Consider the following 24,125-nt stretch of genomic DNA (forward strand, 5'->3'; position numbering starts at 1 on the left):
AGAGAAAAAAGACATGCGAATTAACATCAATAACTAGTTTCGATCAGAATGCTTTCGACATAAATTATTCCTTAGAACTTTTCTGTGCCTGATATCTTTTTTCGACAAAACCGCAAGTGACAGGCACTTTTATAAAAGCTAAACTTCACAACTCTTTTTTTTTTCTCTCTTATGTGACTGTACTACTTTACTTCTCTCTAAGAAGCAGTTTTTCTCCTTCAGGTCTTCTTGAATTGAAGACGCACCACACTCTGTTCTTCACTCTTAAAATGTTTAAGGAACTACTTTTAGTGACTCTTGGTTAGTTTTCAGGGGATTCTCGTTCTAGGGGGAGAGCATTCCCTGGTATTTGGCAGATACCCTATCACCCTTGGGGGGGGGGGGCACCCTATAATCAAATAACTTCGCTCGGGCAAAATAGCTATTATTCGCTAAACTATCAGTTAAATTTATTACAATTCTTCTTTATGTAATTGCAAATTAAGTATCGAAGATCATTCTGTGTTTTTCGCAAAATTAACGGCGACGTATGTCGCTCGGAGAATATTACGTAAGATGATGTGAGTACGAATGCAAGTCTTCGTATGCTTTAGTTAGGGGAAACGAAATACGTTGCTCCTTCGGAGGAGCCGACGCATCCGACATTTTGGAGCAAACTTGATTTAGTGCTTTGTAGCGATAGCATTGCTGCTGATATTTACGTTTCTTTAGCATGCGTTAAATTGAGTCAAATAGATAGTTGTTCGGCTGTTAATCGTGCAAACAGCTCCACAGAAAAGGATTTCAACTCTTCAGATTTCCAGAAGATACAGAAAGAAAAAAGAAAATGGATAATTAATAGCCCACGAAGTGACTGGCAGCCTGGAAACGACGCCAACTGTTTCCAAAATTTCGCCAATGTTCACCTTCGCTATCTGACTCTTTTTGTTCCGTTAGGCGAATGATTGCCAATAAAGGTAGCTTTCCCCGTTTTACGTTTGCTCCAAAATGGCGGATGCGTCGGCCTCTCCAGTTATAGGGGTTCTAGTCCAATCTGCTCATGTTTCACCTCGAGAAATAGGTTCAAGGGCTTTTTCTATCCGCTCCATGAGAAACAAAAACTATCATGCCATTGACGTTATTTTTGGGATGTCTTTTTCTTTCCTTTACTTTTTATTTTGCGGGACTTTGCTTCGTAGCATTTTGGAACTTGTCATACCTTTTTAGAGTGGGGCATTGTTAGTTAAAGTACCTGAATACTAAGATATGCAATAGATAATTCGATAAATAAATAATCTGTCGATTTATTCCAAAGTTAAAGGGGGATGCCCCCGAGGGGGATGGTCATACGCAGATTTGTCATTGATATTTTTTAAAGGGTTTCATTTCCGGTTTCGGTGAGTCACTTTCGTTTTCTTTGAAAGAGTTCCCGTTAACATTCGGCGGGAGAGGCAGCCATCGTTTTCGACGACAACCCCGCGCACATTACCTGCATGATAAGAGCTGCAATATAGATCAGCCATCTTGATAAATCTGTACCTCAGAGTCAGAGGAACTAAGGCTCCTATATGAGGGGAGTTGACTTCTCCGGCATTTTGATTCCAGAATTACCGGGCGAAAAAAAAGAGTATTTTTACAAAAGCCTCATTGCAGAAATCTGGTGTCCAAGCTTTAGATGTGTTGCCTGATTGATGTTTGACTATATTATTCTGTAAATGAAGAGGATTTAATTAATACAAATTGAAAACAAATAAGGTGTGGAAATGACGTTTATTACAGTAAACTGTTCCCGATACATTTTTGGTGAATTTGTGAACTAAGTTATCTTTTGGATTCATTTTAAGTGATATTTTACTCAACTTATCATCAGGTGTTTTGCGACATAGCTACCTGCGAATATTATAACGTATTTATAAATACTAGAGATGAGGTATGATCTAATTCTGTCTTGGAACCAAAACGTCGGATAAGTCAATCTGACCTTTTCCAGGGCTCTAGCTAAGGCCCCCCCCCCCCAGAACCACATGCAATATACCAGACAGCACATCCTGAGACTGCAGTTTCGTTCTTGTGTGAACTAATTGGAACTTATTAGAACTAATTAATTCTAATGAGAACGAAAATGCAGTCTCAGAATGTGATAACCGGGCTGCTTGGTAGATTGCACAATAGCACCATTATTGATGATAGTGCAATTTGTTTTTAAATTTAAGATTTAGCAGTTTTTAAAACAATTTTATTTTTATCTCAATGGGCTTTCAATCTGTTGACCCTCCGTAGCTATTGGTGGCTATCGCATCAGCACAAGGGTGGATAGGCCTCGCTGTATTAAATTAATTGCAACCTACAGGGTGTCCTGAGAAAGACTGACAGTTTTAAAAAAATTATCACAGGAAAACGGTAAATGATAAATAAAAAAAAATATTGCAAAAAATTCATGTGGTGGGTCGTAAATAAGTTCAAGGGTCAACGCAACGACGATATAAGAGTAGGCTTGCCAGACGTCCCGGTTTGACCGGGACAGTACCGGTTTTCAGAAGAAATCCCGGCGTCCCGGCTGTTTTACTTTATGTCCGGGAAAAAGATAAATTTGATTACAAATTAACAGAAAGGCCTAAAAATAATTAACTATGAATGATTATTTAGGATAATCGCTGTTACTTATATTAATGCCACTTAAATCGTTTGTGACATTTACTTGTAAAATTAATGCCGGATTAGCTTGAGAGGATTTTTACCACACAGTTAAAACCAAAATAGACTGTCTAAAAAATTCCCATAAAATGAAAAGTATGTCTAAATATTGTCCTTTTTTTAAAATTCTCATTCAAAGTGTGTTTTCTAACTAAGCTAAATTGTAAATATTTAGATCTAAGAAGCGAAATGTTCAAATTTCATCTGCTTACCTCATTTTTTTTGGTTCAGTAATTATGTATTCATAGCATTAAGAATAAACTGTCCATTAAAATAATCCAAAAATCAGCAGCATGTGTATACCCTTTCCAGTACTTGCGACAATTGGGGAAAGGGGGGGGGCATTCCGGTGTCCCGATTGAGCATTTCAGAAATCTGGCAAGCCTATGCAAAAGTGATTTGTAGACTCTGCCAAGGCCAAGCAACGCCAATTTTGATTTTCCATACCCTCCTCCTGAATAGAAGTTGCAGAAGTGTTCGTTATCTTTCAAGAGAGAGGTGGCCGTTTGAACTTCCGTTAAGGTAGAGTGGAATTATTAAAAACCATTATGGCGGTTATCAACGGCTGGAATTTCAAAAATGATTCCCCAACGGTCACTGAACAAAAAGTTATAAATGGGAACACACAATCAAGTTGGAGGAGGAAGAAGAGGAAAGAATTCGCTGTCGTCTTGCCGGTCACTCATGATCGGCGATAAGACCAGATGTAGCGATGCGGAAACGTGATTTGCAAACACTGGATTATGCATTGAATTCCTGCAGCTATGAAATTGTCAATCATGAAAATATCTTTTCAATGATTATATTGTTTAACTGTGCTGTTCTTGTATTGCTGTGTTCTTTAGTGCTCAAACTCGTTTGCTAGAAATTAGACTGATGACGAATAGAAGGGTGCATTTAGCTAAAGCAAGCCGTTCTGGTGCCATGACCATGGGTTTTCTTTTTAAATATATTAGAGTTAGTATTCTCGCTTTCATAATTTGAGCACCTTAATTTGATCTTTTAACTGTGTGTCTTTGTGTTTTGTAATTGATAATCAGAATTATGCTGTGTGACATGCGAGTAATGAATTTAATCCTGTTGTTGTTGTTGTTGTCGTGTGCTAGCTAGGCTGCCAATTTGGGGTGCGCTGCTTCACTTATTCAGTCCTGTTAGTTTATGTAATTGCTATTTTATAAGACAACGTTCTTGTTGTGACATGAAAAGAACTCTTAATTATTGAGATAGATGTCGTACTGTTAGATATTGATTTTGACATGTTGTGTTCCACCAAATGCGGAACGATTTACAAAGTTAAAATTCATTTTCAATGGATTAAACTGTTCATGGTTTTTCTTTGTGTGTCACAGTTTACTTTCCAGGCATTCACAATGTTGCCCATAAATACGACATTGCAAAACCACTATATAAGTCTGCTTGGAACAAGTCTGTTTGGGAAGGAACTTAAGATTTTCAAGCAAAATAAAAAGATAAGCATGACTTTAGACAATATTCGGGAATTAATTCCACTTGATCGAAAAGTCCCGGGACACCGACTCGACTTCTCCCGGCCATATGGCATCCCTGACTACACTGCCATGCTAAGCATAAAAGTGGTATCTGTACTTTTTGTCAAAATTGAGTTATTGTCATCAGGTGGTTCTTTGCCACATATTTTACCCAAGTACAATGTCTAATGAGCATTTGTCGGTGGGAAACGCTTTGAAAAAAATTCTGAAAAAGTTTCGTCTGAATCAAATACATGGCGGCACACAACTTTATAGGGTGATTTCTCATTTTGAACTCGGCTTCAGATACCACTTTTGCGTTTAGCACGGCAGTACAGGCATCAGTAAAACAGCATTTCGGAAAAAGTTCATTTTCTTGTTGTTAAGCGTCAGAGCACTGTTTAACTGAAAACAGTTATAGTTGTTTCATTTACCGTAAAAAAGTAACATTGGGATACTAAAATAAAAAATAATGCTATTTTCACTGATTTATTTCTCAATTATTTTTCTTATATTTATAATGGATTTGAAAATGTAATTTTGCACCAAAACGTATCTGTTTAACAATGTCTTCCGTTATTAGCTTGTCTTATTTAGAGCAGTAAGATAAGAGAGACCCTCATTTTTTTTTACCCAAATCTTTGCAATCCTTTCTCGCCATCAAGAATCACATTTAAGAGAAGAAAAAAAGAAAGAGTGGTTGAGGTGTAACATGATAGAAACATTTACCAACGCATAAAATGCGAAATTTATTTTCTTTCTTTAAACTGCAAAATCCAATAAAAATATTTATGCTGTTAGTTTAGTCGTGTTATAACAAAAAATATTTTCTGGCATTTTAAAGAATCAAATTCAAAAATTATCAAACACTGTCTGCATTCCTACACAAAGTCAAGAAGAAAGACTATGGAATAAACAATAACAATAAGCTTTGTGCAGAATATGTTTCGACATAAGGTATTTCTTTGTCTCTGTATGTTTTTTTTTTTTTTTTGTAATTTTTCTATTCCAACAACATGTGACACACCCTCGATATTTCTTATAAAAATACGTCGGTGCTCTAAAAAGTAGCTTTGTCCTTTAAAACATAAGCAAAACATACTTCAAAAAAAAAATCATGATTAAAAAAAAAAGTCTTGTAGAAAATTTACAGTTTCTTCTTTTTCCGAATAACATTCATTTCACTTCTGCAAGCAACGATTTATACTACTTCATAAATTTAGTCTTCACTGAATAACCTAATTTGCATAAAAAACCACTTTATGGCTTCGGCAAAGCCTAAATTTAAATGAAATTTCGATCAATTATAGTTGACTTTTTATTCAGTTATTTGTAATATTTTATGTTTCAGAAATCTCTCAATGCATTACGGCTTTGATTTATTTTTAGACTTTATCAAAAGCTAGTTATTTCTTGATTGTTTTACTCTTAAAAAAAGTGGGTGATAATTTATCATGATTTGAATAAAGTTTTTGCAAGAAATAATCTTGAGATAAATCTAATCAACATTCATTAGTTATTTTAAAATAATAACGAAATTTGAAACTGCTGAAATAAATGAATTTCAAATTGTATACGGCAAAATTCTTTTTAAATTAGAACAAGTGCAAGGACTTTACTCTCATCAGCTCATATGCATGTATGAGTAGCGTCAAACTAGTAAAAAAATGCTTTGCTAAATGTATATTCACTGAATTGTACAAATTACTTGTGTGTAGTAATATAGTTAATGCAATAGATAGGTAAATCAAATGGAAGTGTAAGCGATATTAAATTCAAAAAAAAAATAAATAAATAAATAAAATAAATAAATAAAAATAATTAAATAAAATTAAATAATAATGCAACATAAGTACAGAAGTTTCAAATGAAAATCTGGGCTTAGGCATTGACTCCATATCATGGACGAGTGTAGTCTCTGGATGTGATAACCGAGCTGTTGGTATACTGCATGTAGAGTGCGACTTGTTAGCCAAGTTACTTTTTTAAAAAAAAAGTGCGAAACGATGTTTATTACTGCATTTCAAGAATTTATATTAGGCAACTAAATAACGTAAATGTGAGTGGTCAATAAGATATCCCCGAAAAAAGCAAACAATGAATACGAAATACAGAGTGATTCAATAATCAGTAGACTTTCGAAACCTTATAATTAATGAGCTTTTTACTGTGAAATGTTGTAGTTTGCACATAAATGCTCATGAACATAAGGAATTTTAATTTATAATGTGCACAAACTGTTTTGGATTAATCAGGGGTTTGGATTCCCCTAAAAGCAAGGGCGCACCTCCTAAAAATTGCAAAAAAAACCCTCCCCCCCCCCAAAAAAAAGCAAGAGCTCCCTGAAAAGGTAAAAAAAATACCCCGCAACCCCTCCGCCCCCCCCCCCCTAAAACTGTATTAGTTATATTTTTGACCAAAAGGTAGCACTGAAGTTGAATTAATGACCCATTTTTCTTCATGGATCTGCTTAGAGACTCATTTCAAACTGTTTCCACTGAAGTTGAATTAATGACCCATTTTTCTTCATGGGGCTGCTTAGAGACTCGTTTCAAACTGTTTCCACTGAAGTTGAATTAATGACCCATTTTTCTTCATGGAGCTGCTTAGAGACTCGTTTCAAGCTGTTTCTGTCAGAGGATAACGATATTAAATGCAATTAAAAATAAAGAAATTCCTTATTTGCTAGAGAGGTAAGCTCTTCGTTCAATAGCTTTTATGCATAAAAGAGAGCATTCGCATATAGGTACTCTTGTTACATTAGGAGACAACCATGTCCTTGGTTGTTGCTTTCTGCATGAATGAAATACGCCATGGTCACTAGATCTTACACCTTGTGACCTCCCGTTATGGGGCCACATAAATTAACTTGGGTACAGAGATCAGCTTATTTCTTTGGCTTTATTCAAAGAAGAAATACACCATCATGTGTCATGTATTTCCTCTATAATGCTTTTAACATGGAAGAGTGTTTTTCATTGTTCAACGCAACAGCTGTTGCTGTTCAATGTGCTTCCTGTCATTGACGGGAAGCACATTGAATAGCTGTTGTATTGAAACACATTTAGCAATCAAAATGATATGTATAATATATTTTTAAGAGAACTTCCGTGCCACCTTTTCTTTAAAAATTGTTCTAACGCAAAAAAAAAAAAAAAAAAATAATAATAATAATAATAATAATAATAATAATAATAATAATAATAAATAAATAAATAAAATCAATCTAAACACAACTCCGAATTGTTTCTAAGCATTTATATGCAAACCATGTCTGTGCCAAATTTATATTTTTATTTTATTGAGAAATATTGCAGGAATTGCTCAATATCTATCCAGCAACATCAAAAGGGAAACAGTTCCGTACGTTTAAATGATCCCACTCGGTAGATTACATCTTTCAGTTCAAATTCTATGAACCGGTTGATCAAGTTAAAATTTAAAATGTCCCCACAATCGGAAAACTGCAGCTGTCAAATCTGCAGACTGAGGCGTTAACGGGAGCCTGTAACTCCTGCTAACAAGTTCACCACCCCGAACGTCTGGATCAGACATTTCATGACCAGAGTAGCAATGTCACTGTTTGCTCCATTTTTCATAAATGTGAAAATAGATGGCCCATCTTTGTCGTGCAAACATGGCTTGACCATCTCAAACAGAAGCGTCAAGGAACAGTGCGCATTTAGTTGCAGTCGTTATCCACTCATTTATTGGGCAGTGCGCTCCAAAAATTAAGGATCTTATGATAAGTGAGCCTGGAATTCATACCGTAGCGTCAGAATCGTAACTGAAGGGTCCCGCTATCAATGCCTGCCGGTCGAAGATCCTACATGTTATTAAAATATGACCGGAGCACGGTAAATATGTTGTGGTCACAAAATCCTCCAAGCTAATCAATACCTCTGGGGATGTTGGGCCAGGGATTGCTCGGCTCCTGGTCTGAATCAAAAAAGCAAAACTGTTTTAGGGAACCATGCAAGTGGTTAAATCAAATAGTGGTAGATGCGGGAGGTTTTGAAGTGTGATATGGTACGATATATCGCTCTGTCATTCTTTGGGAACGCAAAGTATGTCGTTTTGTGGGAGATACCTACTTCGGTGTTAAAACAGTTCCAGTGAACAAGCGATGCTAACTCTGCAAACTATTTTTGTTTCGGGTATTTTTCCGAATTTTATCATTTTAAACTTTATACGGAATTTATGTATACCCGATGCATATGTATTTGTGTGTATGTGTGTTTCAGAAAGAATAGATATACAACCACAAACGTTACATTAATTTCGACAAATCTGTCACGGGTGGTAAAAATGTCAAATGTCAAAATCTTTCATTTTCGAGAAATTTTACCTACTAACACCATAATTATCAGTTGTATTGCACATTCTAATAAAAAATTTTATTCATAAAACAGTCTGTGATTTTTCTTTATTCATATTTTCAACCCGAGGAAAAAATTTTCAGTCCAAACAGCATGGAAGAGTAAAGCGTGACTAAATGAAATGAAAGGCAATCAGTAAAAATGACTCATGTCATGAAAAACGTTAAAAGAACTTACTTTACTTTAATTAAAATATTACTGATGCTTGAAGGAAGAAATGTATTATACATCCTCCAAATAGGAAAGTAATTCGATTTACAGTGAGTTGTTCAATATTCAATCCGTCTATCTGTAAAATATTTATATACTTTTTGACTTGTGCCCCTTTTTTCGCCTTTAACAGAAATATGATCAAAATTTTAAAAATCTGGAAAATGAGTGATCTCTACTTGAGTAAGCACTAGTATATATTTTTTCCTTTATTTCCTTCCCCTTTGTATTACACCAAACGGTTATAAAGACAGATTGGTTAGAATGCAATATGAAAATTGAGGTTTGCATTATTTGCTTATGTAAATTTACAGCCAAAATGAAAATTTCGTTAATATATAACCTTTTTTTTTTTTCAGAGTATGGGAAAATCACTTAGTTTTCGTGGAGCCGTTTACGAAGCCACGGACCTCATTAAACATCACAGGTGCAAAGATCCAGTCTGCGACACAATGCTATGGAAAACCCGTCACCAACTGGACATGGCGAAACTGAAAATAAGACAGCTTGAGGCCAACATCAGGGAGACGCTCAATTCTCCCACACAATTGTGAGTAAAACTACTTTACTTTGTTAGGGTAACACACTGTAAAAACGATTCAGAAACGTTCCTGGAAAATAATGGGCAGCTGATGTGCCCAATTTCTGCCAGTAACATATCTTGCAAAACCCCAGGAACGTTTTCCGCTAAAATTCAGTAACCTTCCTTACATTATCCTGGAAGCATCTTGGAAAATTCAGAAATTTTCCCATTAAAATCCAATCGTGTCACTGGAAAATTAGAGTAAACTTAGGGAGTATAACATAATAGCTTGGCATCTCCTCATTTATCAAGGAAGATCCACGAGCATTGTTGCAAACATGGCCAAAGCTAAGCCAGGATTGCAAGTAATGAGAATTCCACTCGACTGCAATTCTGAAAAAGCAACGTAGTCCATACTGTTTCGCTCCTTTTGGGAGTTTAACTAGCATGGTCGGGCCGCAATAGAACTGAAGCCGATACACTTTATAAATACGCTCAGTTAATCTTTAAACTAGGAGCTAAAACTATTTTTCACAACAGTGAAAATTCTGCATTCGTGCATATTGTGGTAATTCACGAAACTTTTTGACAATGATACTTGATTTTTCCAGGAAGTGGATAAAAACTTTTAAAATCTCGAAACGTAACACGGAAATACCGAGTAACGTTTCGGAATTTTTTTACAGCGCATTGATCCCGAACTTCTCTGTTTTTGGTTGTCCTACTTATATTTTGATTGTGTTATTGTAGCTAAAAACTGAAGAAAAACTCCTAAAAATGTACTATAATTATCCCAAATTAAGAAACTATACTTGTAAAAACTTTTTTAAGTTAACTGTTGACTTATCGTTTCATTTGCCTTAGTCATATTTTAGTAGTGTCACTGAAGATTAAAGATGAAAAAAAAAAAAAAAAAACCTCCTAAAATTGTGCTGTAATTGTCCTAAAAGAAGAATTTATAGTTATGAAAACTTTTTAAAATGAACCCTTAACCAGGTTCAAAGTCACCTAGTTATTTGTCCTACTCATATTTTAGTAGTGGCATTGCAGCATTAAGTGGAAAAACAAACTCCTAAAATTATGCTATTATTATCCTAAATTGAGAAAGCATAGTAATGAAAACTTTATAAAGAAAACTATTGACCTGATTCAAAGTTATCTTGCCATTTTACTCTATTCATATTTTAGTAATGTCATTGCATCTTAAAGTTGAAAAAAACTCCTCAAATTATGCTTTAAAATTATCCTAAATTAAGATATTATATTCACAAAAACTGTTTAAATTGAATTGTTAAACTAGTTCAAAGTTGTTTTGCTATTTGAATCATGAAAGAAATTGGATATGACATAAATTATTCAATAAAAGTAGAGTAACTTTGAACTAGAAAAGCAAAACCTCTAAATGTTCAAACTTCTAGTCTTATTTCACAACATCACAAGATTTTTATCGTTTATTTACTCGCATAGAATATTGTGATGTAGGGCGTTGAATATTTCAAAAGTTTCAAGTTACCATTTCAAAGTAGTTTTCAAGCAGTAATTTCAAAATTGTGTAAAGTTTTGTTATTTTGTTTTGTTAAATAAAAATCAGAAAACGGATACTATAACCTAACCCAGGGCTGTCCAACTGCAACGAGTCTACGGGCCAGAATTCCGGTCAGTGATCATCTGGCGAACCGTTGTTTTAAAAAGTTGAACAATAACCTCTTATCTCATATACAATAACAATTAGTGGTTGAATTATTCAATAACAATTAGTAGTTGAATTATAAATTATAAAACAATGAAACAGAAGGATTATAAAACAATTTGCTTACATTTTATTGGGAAAACTGAGGCCGGTCCGCCTTCTTTACGAGGGCAGGAATGTCAGCATCGATATCATCAATGGAAAAGAGCGGAGAGTTGACGAGAGCAAGCTTTCATTTTTTTTTTTCGAAATCAACATAGGCCGTAGAGTCAGCGAAGGAGTTTTTATTTTTAACCAATTGCAGGCAGGTTTTGCTTACTGAAATGTTTCTCTCTTCCCTCCCTGTCTCCCCCGGCCCACGTGAGGCAATATTATTTCTAGTAATCTGTTTGAACTTCAACGTGCAGGGTATGACTGCTTGACCTTGACCTGTAGATGTCCTGCACCTTTTTCTCCCAATACAATGACAGGAGTAAAAGAGCGATCAAGAGGAAAGTTCGTGAACTCCGGCTTGACCGAGAAAGGTAGTCTCGGGTGCTTCTTGATATCGTAAAATGTCGAAAAAAGAAATATGCTGAATAAGAAGTTGGCGAGCCGCATGCGGCCCGCGGGCTTCCAGTTGGACAGCCCTGACCTAGCCAGTAAAGTGCAGCATTGCTCTCCAAATCTGAAATTTCCCTCTTTTAATTACCCAAGCAGAAACAAAAGGAGTGATGCAAAATTAACCGACATGAATCAAACTAGAGATGCACCGATAAATCCACTGTGCTTGGGAATCGGTCATAATCGGCCACTTTACCAATAATTTATAATATTCTAAATGTCACCAATTAATTTTCCGATTTTTTAAATATTCAAATCACACTAAGTATGCTCATTAAAAAAGTTGATAAATACATTGTAGTACATGAAAACCATGATCATTATAAGTAATCTTTAGCCGACTATGTTTTGACGATGAATTGGTAATCGGTAAAAAGCCCATTTTGCTTACCGGTGCACACCTTTATAGTCACCTTGAACCCCTCTGTTATTTGAAAATCTATATCCTATAAAAATCTATATCCTAGCATTTTTGGGAGTGAATACATGATTTTTATGCAAATCAATAGTTTAGTCGGCTTCACTCTATATGGTAGTTTTCACCATCTCACCCTACCCCTAATTGCTTCGATTCTCAGGAATTTACTGAAGCGGGTTTTCGAAACAAAAAACTCTAAATTTGAATTAAGCACAAAACAACTCATAAAATTGCTATTTTCTACAATAACCATTTCACCTATCGTTTATTTTTTTTATTCTAAATTTAGTAGGAAAAACCGTGTCAGATGAAATTTCTTCGAACTTGTGTGTTAACTAGAAAACTTTAAAGATTTTTTTCTAGCAAAACGAAGTTGAAAATCCACTTGAAGTGGTTCTCTACAATCAAATAACCTATGCAAAGAAGACAAAGGATTTGTAAGATAATAATAGTTGTAAATAAAAGACATATTTTTGCAATTTCATGATTACTAATCCCTCTAAGTCCCTATTGCAAATTAATACCTCCGATAGGTAAATACTAACGTAATACTATTAATGTTAATATTTACCTCTCCCTCCTCTCAACTTTTTTCAAATACTCTTTATGTTTTTGCTGATATTTATTTTTTTTTACGTATCTGAAATCCTTGAATGCGAACTATTAACGCTGTTTACAAAGGGACATTAAATATTCCTTAAATATTTAAATTAAATTAGATGCCTACACTAAAAAAAATCAGAAACATTATTGACTATTTCCGTGTAACCTTTCGGGATTTCAGTTGCTTTCATTCACTTCCTGGAAAAATCAAGTATCAATGTTAAAACGTTTCCTGAATTTCTACAAGTTGCACGAATAAAGACTTCTGACTGTTGTGAAAAATATTTTTAGCTTCCAGTTTTAAGATAAACTGAGCGTATTTATCAAGTGTATCGGCTTTAATGCGATTGCTGCCCGTCGAGACTGATTAAGCTCTCAAAGGGAGCAAGTAAGTCCTTAGACTACATAGCTTTGCAAGAATTGCAGGCGAATAATATTCTTTACACTTACTTGCAATTCTGTCTCAGCTTTGGCCATGTTTGCAATGCTGATTTCGGAGCTTCCTTGAATGATCACGAAGGTGCCAAGCTATTATAATATATCTACCTTAGTGTACTTTAAAGTTCAGGAGACACGACTGGCTTTAAACAGGAATGTTTTTGAAGTTTCTGGAGGCTTCCAGGATAATTTTAGGATGGTTACTGACTTTTAGCGGGAAACCTTCCTTGATTTTTCAAGATATGTTACTGGCAGAAATTGGGCACATCAGCTGCCCATTATTTTCCAGAAACGTTTCTGAATCGTTTTTACAGTGTAGACTGGTATCTTACGATTTGCTGTAAAGCGTCTTTGGATGTGTAACACTACTTTTTTTTATATAAAACATGAAATTTCATTCTTTGCTAATCAAATAATGTACTTGTATTTTCTGTAAAAAACTGTTGCAGAGGGAGAAATGACACGGACTTAGGGCTCTTAAAATTGAACTGTGTGCATTATTTTTTTAAATTGTGTAATACGTATTAATTGTATTAACTCATTATGAAATGTGCATTAATTTCTGTAATTAATAATGCAATGTGCATTAATTATACGAATTAATGTGTAAAATGCAGAAATCACACATTAGTTTCATGCATTAATTGTGTATAATATGTAATCTGCGCAAAACGTATAAATTTATTTTTCCCCTCTTCCAGAAGCTGGTCACCGGATTACACAAAACCACGAGACATGACTCATAACTTCATCTTGAGCAACGAACCACCACACACCAATTTTTCACTTCCACCTGCTTATAGAACTCATCCTCTGCACCCGTATGGCCCACATTACGTGAAAAACTTCAACGACATGGAAATTGCAGAAATAGAAACTGTCTTATGATTACAGAAGGTGAAAGACGAACATTTCCAAAATGAGTAAAGATCAATGTGTATGTGTATACGTATGGGCATTTCCGTTGAATACAGTCTTTGACAAGCATTTAAATCAGAACGTTCTGTCTCTTCCTTGTAAACAGTATTTTAAGTATTGAAATGCATTTTCTACCCATAATACAGGACCGGAACTATACATTTTCGGCCCCCTGCAACAAAATCTGTTGGGTTTTCCCCAGAGGCTAGCAGTGTTTATTTGCAACGTTAATGAGTCTTAGTGCTAGTTTATTTTTCAATTTCTTATTCCGTTAGAAACTTTAAAGACGTGCCCCCCCCCCCCCTGCACTCCTTGCTCTGCAGGTATGTAGATCCGGGCCTGTAAGAATAAATTTATTTCTGTTGATATTCAACTGCTTCGGAAATACCGCTGTTTTGTGTCAGTAACTGATCGCGTTGGGGAAACTTTGCTCTCAGTGTAGTTCTTCCACAGTTATTGTCGATAGTATCATTCTGGATTATTTGGTGGAAAGGTTATTGGGAGGGAAATTATTTCCATCCCTAATATATGAAAAAATATCGTAAGCATTGTTGTTATAGAACACTTGCAGATACATCTTCTTTTTTATGCGTCATGACTTCCTCGGGGTTTTTTTCTTGTCAAAAGCTTTTGATTCAAACTGGTTCATCATAGATTAGAATTCCGTCTTGAGTTCATGGTACCTGATTATAAAAGTGGCAAAATCTATCTTTGTCACTCGTGATGATGAGTTATCGAAAGCGTCAATCATCCAAACTAGCTCAACTGCGCTTTTTATTCCAACTTTAGTTTTTGAAAATAATTTTGACGTATCAAGAAACACACTCATCATCAATGGGTGCCGATAATTTAGTTAAGTATTTTAGGGCCTGTACTGGTTTATCAAATATTTTCCTTCCAACTTTGACAAAGATTGCATCTTCTCTTTGATAATGACTCATTGGAAAAGTAGTTTGAAATACCAGTTTATCAGGCGTAAAGCCTTTATGAACTTAACTGGTTCAACGAGGATTTTGGTTCAAATTTAAGTTATCGCTAATGGTTGGCAAAGTAGCAATAAATAGCTGCTTATTAGTTCAGATGATAAGAAACCTAAAACTCTTCTATGATCCAAACTGCATCGAACAAGGATTTTCTTTTCAACTTCAGATCCTGCTAATATGTTATTGAAAAATTAGCAAGAAATATATCTTATATCTTTTTCAGTCGTAAAGATGAGTTACTGTGTGAATAGTTCATGTACACTGTACAAATGTACACAAGTGTTACAGCAAGCAATAAAAATGCCAAACTTACTGTTGCGCTCCATTTTTGCAAGGTTCAAATTTTTTCTTTGTTTTAAATCAAATGGAAGTTAGATAAGTTTAATTTTGTATAATAAATGTATGCCTATAGTTTCATAACTGCAGATAAATCTTTGTGTGACTTCTTTCAGAAGTCTTCGATGATTGTTTATTCATCAGTATATTGTTGGTGTTTGCTCCTCTTGTGATTTTTTAACCGTCTGAACATTGCGTTAATGTCTACATCTGTCTTTGCTTCAAAATATCAAACACAATCTCGACGGGTACAAACTCTTATTCAAGGTTACAGTTGTAGTTCTTGCTTTTTTAAAGCCACCTATCATCCTTTTCCGATATTCATAACGTGTAATAAGGGCAATAAACTGAGCATGAATTAAAAATCCTTTCTGAAATTTTCCTGCATGCAAATGGAAACAAATAAACGTGAAGTAAAAATAGTTTCCTACCACATACAGTTTTGTGTATAATAAATGTAGATGATTCTTAAAGTTTCTACTTTGAAGCAAGAAGGAAACATTGAATACTTAGCAGTGAATAGAGCTTAACTTTGAAGAGAAAAATGCTTGCTCAAAGCTGTATTTAATTGTCATAGACGTTAGTTGTTGAAATGTTTTTATGTACAAAGAAATCATACATCCATCTGAAAATATAAATCGAAGGAAAAACTGATCGAAGAATTATTTCCATAACTGAATAGATACATCGTTTTAAAAACTTAATTCATGCGTGTGATTATAACGTCATAGTTAAAATTGTTGTTTAATAATTTAATAAGGATTAATTAGTATGAAAAAAATATAGATATTTTTTCAAAATGTCTACTTCCATGTTTTTTTTTTTTTTTTGACTTATTTGATGCCACAGAGAAGCCCAATAGTTATCATAGTGCAATAATTCGATTTGCTTAGTGGATATAAATTTTTTTGTAAAGAAAAATCAACATGAGTTTGAAATGAAAGAAATAGTTGTTCGAACATTTTCTTCCTAAGAATCAGTATTGGTGCTTTGTGGTAAAATAATTGTATATAATGCTATATGATGTAGTTGCATATGTGTAAGGTATGGCTGAAAAAAGAAAACGCTGTTTTAAAATGTTTCAAAGAGTTCAAAATGCAAATATGGACTATATCGATATTTTAATTGCTTATCTTGTATCGCATCGACTTGTCCGAGTTGTTTTTTGAAATGTACTCTGGAAGCTTTTATAACGCAATAAAACGCTACATTGTAAATGGTAACAAAATTTCTGTCTAAATGTACTTTTAATTGCAGAGGAACCTCGATTTTACGTAATAAGTTGGACTAATGATTTAAAAATGCACCAAACGGGAAGACAAAAACTTGGAGGTGGAGGGTCCAAATCTAAACGTAGTTTTTAAACATTGACTTTTTTAGTGAATTTTTGAAAACAATCTCTCATATTTATAAATTTGTTTAGTTACAATTTCATTTATCGCATGTTCTACACAGACAATTTAAGACAAACTTGATTTTTGATCTGCGCCCGCAATTAGAATTTGTTTTGTAGTGTTTAACTTTCTTCAAGAGAATAGAAAAAAACATTTAATCAAACGTGATTTCTTCTCACTGGTACCACTTAAGTTTGGCGGTTGATGTGATCAAAACAGTCGGTTTCTTTATTTGATACTTCATCGTGTCTCCGCTACACTTAATTTCTTTATCTAATAACTGGAGAAACGTTATGTCATAGGTTCTGCGGAATTCACCACCAGATCAACCAGTTCCTTTAATGCAATTTTAATTCACACACACCCGCACACATTTTAAAACTACAGCTTGTTAAAATGCTTATAACCGTGGTAAAATCACCTAACGAAGCAATATAGAAATATACGAAATGAGGACCTATCAAAGAAATCTAAGAAAATTTTACTGATGTTACAAGTCCTAACAGACACATTTTAATCTGAACAAAACGTCGAAAAACTGTAGTAATAATAATTTGAATCTATTGCAGAGCTTTCAAATCAGATGAAATACATAACCTATGATATCTTCAAATATTCAGCGTTAATGATATAAAATGGTAACTATTTGGCAGCCTTTCCAGAAATTGCATCAGTTTAGAAGATTATAATTTATTGCAATGTGAAGCGAGGAAAAACATCATTGCGATGAAACTCAATTTGCATACATTTATATTTTCCTTACTTCATTAGCTGCAGTGAATTTTTAAACATTCAGATATGGCAAACAATTGTAATTTTTCAAAGTCATAACCCCAATTCCTTTACATAAAAAGTTCTAAGTAACTTTTTAAATAAAAACGTATTTTTAAGAAAATAATATTTTTATTAAATATCAGGCCTGTAATTTTATGGAAGAAAAAGTGTTGCAAGTATTTCTGTGTAAGAAATGTTGCTGCTAGTGGTTTATGTTTTTCTGAAAAGTAAATATGTCTATTGATAAATATCTGATGGAAAGTTTATGACTATGAATTGGCATTGTATTTTACAGTACCTCAACATACGTGTTGTGTATTAAAATCTCTTTGAACAGCGTTGATCATTTAAACCTCTATTAATGATTACATCCTTACAATCTTTAGTACTAGTACCAAAGTAAAAATAGTACCTAGGTTACACCTCTTTTATGATCCTGTTTACTTACTCACTGTGCCTGGTTTATCTTTATAGAGTCCTGATGCAATGAAATCAATCGAAAAGCAATTTACTAAAACGTACAAGTTTACATAAGATTTTAAAAAGTCAAAATCTAGTAACTTGAGATTTTTTTATGTAATATTTTTTTGGTTATTAATGAAAAACAAAAATCATCAGAAGTAGAGTCCAGTTGTGGTTATAGGACCTGCTAAAGGATTACTATATTACTTGAACAAGAGTAAGTTAAATGGAAATCATAAATACTGGTTGAATGAAACAATGCTGTTTTTATTTAAAGTCCATACATAAGTTTATTAAGTTTAGGAAAAATATTACATTCGTTTCAGTTGAAGCCATATCTGAAGAAAATTACTTATTGCGCAAAAAACAGTGTACATTTAAGAAATTATCACATTTAACAGTTATTTATTTTTTTTAGAGTGCGTTAAAATTCGTATGTTGAACAGAATACATATGTATTATTTGAAGTGTATCATTAATACAAGGATAGAAATTCTTACATTAAAGCAATAAAAACTACTCCTTTTTGTCTCAAAATATTGCACTATTTAATATGCACTGATGATTAACAACGTTCAATTGAAACATTGACAAATCACTTTGATTTTTACTAGTTTAATCCTTCGAAAGCAAATTTCTGAAAATATAACTGTTGTACGTTCTTTAACAATAAAGGTTAATAAATAAAGGTTTTAACGTTATAAAGGTTTTTATGCATCTAAATTGGAGTGTAATAGTTTTATATTAAAGATTTTAACTGAACTTTTAAGTAAAACCATTGAGTAAAATAAATCCTACCTTTGTTGTATATCTTAAATAATTACCTAGCATAGCTCCATTTATTAATGTAAATATATACGTAAGTTCATACAGGTAATTGTATTTGATTTAAAATTATTTTTTTAGTGGTCTGATAGTCGTTTGCCTTTTCATAACGATTACTGTATTATGAATTGAATCTGGTTAATGAAGAAAAAAATATTACTAGTGTTTTAACAAACGAAATAAGCTCTCTCCACCTAATTTGACGTTTCATACCTACCTGTTATTTCTTGCTAGGTGTCTACGATTAATTTTTCACTCAGAAGAAACCAAATAAAATCGCCAAACAGATTTTTTTCCGAATTTCGGATAGGGGAAAAGGATGCGCAACCTACATTTCGCGACGATTCATTTGTGCTTTAGAATTGATTAGAATGAATCGATACTTTATGAAAACGACGTGTAAATGTAGGAGACGTGTAAACGAGAGGCGTATAAAGGACGTTTCAGCGTATTATGAATTCTTTAAGTTGCTGTCAGAAAATGTATCAAAAATTTCGTTACGGTAGTTCGCAATATCTAATTTTTTTTTTTAACTTTTATACGTACTGTTTCGAACGGGAAGCTTTTGCGTCGATTATTCACAATGTTATAAATTCTTCAAGTCGCTGTCAGACATACATCAAAAATTTCATTACGGAATCAAATTAGAATTTCATCCATAATTTTCATTTTTAACTCGTTGTCGTACAATGTTTTTTGCCTGCCAAGCGAGCTGGCAGAAAACATTGACCGGGATTCTTTTTCACCGATTGTTAACAATATTATAAGTACTTTAAGACTCCATCAAACATACATAAAACATTTCATTTAAAATGAAACTAAAATTTAATTCATAATTTTCATTTTTTACTCTTGTACGTGCAATGTTTTCTGCCAGTCAAGAGAGTTGGCAGAAAACATTAAATGGGAAGCCTTTACACCGAATATAAACAATATCATAAATTCTTCAAGTAACTGTCGGAACATACATCAAAAATTTCATTACGGAAAAAAATTAAAATCTCATTCATAATTTTCATTTTCCACTCTTATAAGTACACTGTTTTCTGCCAACCATGCTGGTTCATAATGGTGCTTCTAACATAGAAAAGATAATTCTTCTTGTACATTTCTCTCTATTTGAAGCTACTGAACAGTGATGTGTATATATGGATAGATTTCTATTAAAGTAGCTGTAACGGGTTTTGCATGCTTATATATCATGCATGATGCTTTTTTAAGCCAGAATATTGCATGCGATTTAACTTGTTGCAGGTATGCATACATGTATGAGTAATTTTTATGCCTGGGTACATACAGGCGCGCAAGATGTAAGTGTGGCTTATAAGTGTATTAAGTTCACAATAATTTTTTAATGATTAATAAAAATTAATTTGGTCAAAATGTGTTATTCTTTTTTTTTTCATATTTGTATTTTTTTTTTACAAGAAAAAAAACAGCTATAAAATTTACAATCAAAAAAACTACTGACGAAAACTAGTAAATTTTATGTGCCCAACCTTAAATAAGTTTAGAGTAATATCTAAACTAAAATGTGTCGAGAGCAATTAAACAAACTTTAAAGCATTGGGAGCAATTTGCAAACTATCAGGTTTTTGAAATTAATATACAGATTTAAAATAATGGGAAGAAAATGCTTGTATTTAAATGTACAGAGAAATTATTTAATTCATGCGAGCTTTATTTAATTCATGCGAAAGTAAAACTTTCAGAAAAAAAAAAACACGGATTATTATCGTCTATATACACTGCTTGAATTCAAAAACTAATTTTCCTGAAAAGAAACGCAGTTATACTTCATTTAATTAAATTTTGAAGCGTAAACAAACTATGACTCTAAATGGTTTTCAGTGTCCTACGTTAATAATATGCTACATACCTTATCTTCCGTAGCCTCAAACACATGAAAAATTTTGGCTGTTCTCTTCCTTGAATCGTGATAGTCTTTTTATCTTTTACATGTACCCATCATTCAGCGTTCTATTCAAAGGAGAACTTTGACTATTCTGTAATTGCGAAGACAGAGCACACAGAGCTAGTTTTTACGTATATAAGAGCAGAACAGAACGAAACATAAACTGGGAGAGAAAAAAACTTATTAGTTTAAAAAATAGTATAAAGATGTATATGGATAACTACACTGGTGTGCAAAAATTAAGGACGAAGTCGAAAACTTAGCATATCAGCTGAACGAAGAGGCAGAGCGGACAGAAAGACCAATCAGGAGATTAAGTAAGATGATGTACGGTAGCACATGCGCAGATATGCAGGCAGACGTAATGGGGGAGTGTCTGAGTAGTATAAAGCATGTTGTCGGTGTAAGATCAGTATTTCTGGCAAAGAGATCGCACGCCGTACAGCAGTTAAAATCACACCAAGTTGCTGCCTCAGCGAGAAATGGCGAATAATCAATCTGTTAGACGACAGCTGGATGCTTTTACCTGAGGTCGAATCATTGGGAAGTTGGAGGAAGGCCGCAGTGTGACAAGTGTGGCTGCAGAGTTCGGAATTGCTCACAGCATCGTTTCACGCATTTGGAGACAATTTCAAACTACCGGATCAGCTATCCGGGGGTTCAGTAGTGGTCGTCCATGAGGAACCACACCCGCAGATTACCGGTATATTGTCTTACAGGCCAGAAGAAACAGGCGGCAGACAGCTTAAGAAATCGCTAGACACACGACACAGGCGACTGGACGACCGATATCGCGTTTTACCGTGATCAGAAGACTGCACGGTGGTGGTCTGTTTGCACGACGACCTATACGGTGTGTACCTCTAACGCCTGCCCATCGGAGAAGGCGTTCTCTGTGGTGCTGGGAACACCGGAATTGGAGAGATAATGAATGGGGACGAGTACTCGTTACAGATGAGAGCAGATTCAGTCTGAGTAGCGATTCTCATCGCATACTCATCTGGAGAGAGCGGGGAAGCCGCAATCATCCCTCGAACATCATTGAAAGGGACAGGTATGGAGGTCGCGGTGTTCTCGTTTGGGGAAGCATCATGCTTGGTAGTCGTACAGACCTTCACATCTTCGACGCAGGTTCAGTCAACGGGACCCGTTATTGTAACGAGATTCTTCTTCCATATGTGCGTCTCTTTAGAGGCGCTATGGGTCAGCAGTTCCTTTTCATGGACGACAATGCACCTTGTCATCGCACAGTAGCTGCCGAACAGCTCTTAGAGAGTGAGGATATTGAACGTATGGATTGGCCGGCACGATCTCCGGATCTCAATCCCATCGAGCTTGTATGGGATTTTCTAGGCAGACGCTTGGCAGCTCGCACCTTACCACCAGTAATGATTCGGGAGCTTCGATTGGCGCTGCAAGACGAATGGGCAGCAATGCCTCAACAACTCATTGACACCCTCATTCTCAGCATAGGCAGACGCTGTGAAACCTGCCTAGCAGTCGAGGGAGATCATATCCCCTGCTAAAGACCGAATGTTTCTTGCTGGAAACCCATCACAGGGATGTTTCGGCCTTCAGTCGCATTGCGCTTCGTGCAACTTTTTCAATAAAGCTTCTTTTTTCCCCTCTGATTTCTCTTTTAGTAAGTGTTGCCTACATTACACATGTCCTTACGTATTGGGGATCTTAAGGTATTAAATGTGTTGATTTGGAAAGTTTTTGTACAAAGTTATGTTGAAAAAACCGTGTCGTCCTTAATTTTTGCACACCAGTGTATGTCACTCAGTATGAATGCACCTTTCATAAAATGAAATAATTTTCCAAATAGGTAATGAGGTTCCGGAGTTTACCTCGAACATCTAAACATACAAAAATCTGCGCTCTCTGTTTATAATATTCGTATAGATTGTAAGCACAGCTAGCAAAGAACACAATTCGATGCTCCACATCTAGTCATAGTACTATAGTCACACATATATATTGCAAAAAAAAAACAGCAAATAATTCACATTAAAAAAAATAGCGTTGCCTTAGTTGAGAAACAATAGAAGGGATTAAATTATGCAAAAAATATAGCGGTAGATGTAGATTATAAGAAAACTCAGATTCTTAACAATGAGTAATAATGTTTTAGTTTTTCCCCAGATCCTTAGATAAATGCATCTAAACGAAGGAAACTCTAAACGCCAATCACAAAGTAGGTTTGAAAGCATAACTTTGTATCTTCTGAAACATTCTTTAGGCGTAGTATGCTTAATGTACTTTGTATTTCTTGTTTGAATATGAAATAGTTACACTATGGCACCTACCCTAAAAAATGCGTCCTTTTCAAACAACAACTGCGCTCAATCATCTTTCACGAGGTCACTATCAACTTTAAAGTAATTTAAGTTTTTATTAGGAAAACTTCATAAGGCCCTCCTTTGACTCTCAAATTGTTTTCCACTTTTATTCTCCTTTTCAAACGTAAACCCCCATTTGAGCATGTTTTTTTTTTTTTTTTTTTTTTTTTTTCAGAAAAACTTGAAAAAAGATCCATTTTTTTTCTTGGCAGAAAAAAAAAGGTATAGTGAAATAATTTCTGCAGTTTCAGTTGTGAAGAAGAGGTGATGACTAGGGAGGGGGGATTTAAAAAAAATATTATACAAACAAAGTGCAAACGATTTCACTACATGTTTATTTCAAATTAAATCAAATTATCATACTTACAAGCATAAGACTAGCTAAAAACTCAATTTGCAATATAATTGGATATATTATTTGTTCCGCAACAAAGAATTACTTCATACACCCGAAGACGCGGTTTATAAAAGAAAAATGCTGCGTAGTTGTGCCATCTATGGTAAATAAGTTCTAAAACAATCTAGTCTATTTATTTTTACTGGAACAGAATTTGGACGAGTAGTAGAAATAAAATAACACGAATGCTCGTGGTCTCAATGTCCTCCAAGTGAAACGATACCTCTGGGGGTGCTAGTTCTAGGTAGCTATTAGCTCTTGGGCTAGTTCAAAATTCTCACTAACTGTTCGATCCGGTGATGGTGCTGCCATCTATCGGTATATAAAATAATAGAGGCAAGGCACATAGTATGCAGTCCTCGACAAAAATACAGTTGAAGTCAGTTGTGACTCTTGAATAGAATAGAATAGAAAATAACACGAGATCAGGCACGGATAGATGCAAATTTGCCATCAACATTCACCAGTTTCAGACACGGGCATATGCAAATCTGCTGTTAGCTTTCACCCGTGTCAGACATTGGCAAATGCGTTGAGTGGTTAATCCACAGTAAACCAAAGTGCAACGTACATACATCCTAACCATCGTGGTTGAATGTTGATACGTACTGGTAGTACACAAGGAAATTGCTGCTTAGTTGTGCCATTTGCGGTAAAAAAGTTCAAAAACAATCTAGCCTACTTACTTTTACTAGAACTGAACTCAAACCTTCAATAGAAGCAAAATAATGCGAAATAAAAGAACGCCCTTGTCA

At 34.5% G+C, this 24,125-nt stretch overlaps 1 protein-coding gene across 1 annotated transcript in view; it reads left to right on the forward strand.

The window, feature by feature from the left end:
- Positions 1 to 13,912, forward strand: part of LOC129228294 (glutamate receptor ionotropic, NMDA 2B-like) — a 188,612-nt gene extending 174,700 nt beyond the window's left edge. The window contains exons 14-15 of the mRNA XM_054862972.1: positions 9,109 to 9,299; positions 13,726 to 13,912. Coding sequence (XP_054718947.1) covers positions 9,109 to 9,299; positions 13,726 to 13,912 — 378 coding nt within the window. The remainder of the gene's footprint in view (positions 1 to 9,108; positions 9,300 to 13,725) is intronic.
- Positions 13,913 to 24,125: the final 10,213 nt, after the last annotated feature.

Source organism: Uloborus diversus, chromosome 8 (assembly GCF_026930045.1).
Source record: "Uloborus diversus isolate 005 chromosome 8, Udiv.v.3.1, whole genome shotgun sequence".
Classification (NCBI taxonomy): Eukaryota; Metazoa; Arthropoda; class Arachnida; order Araneae; family Uloboridae; genus Uloborus; species Uloborus diversus.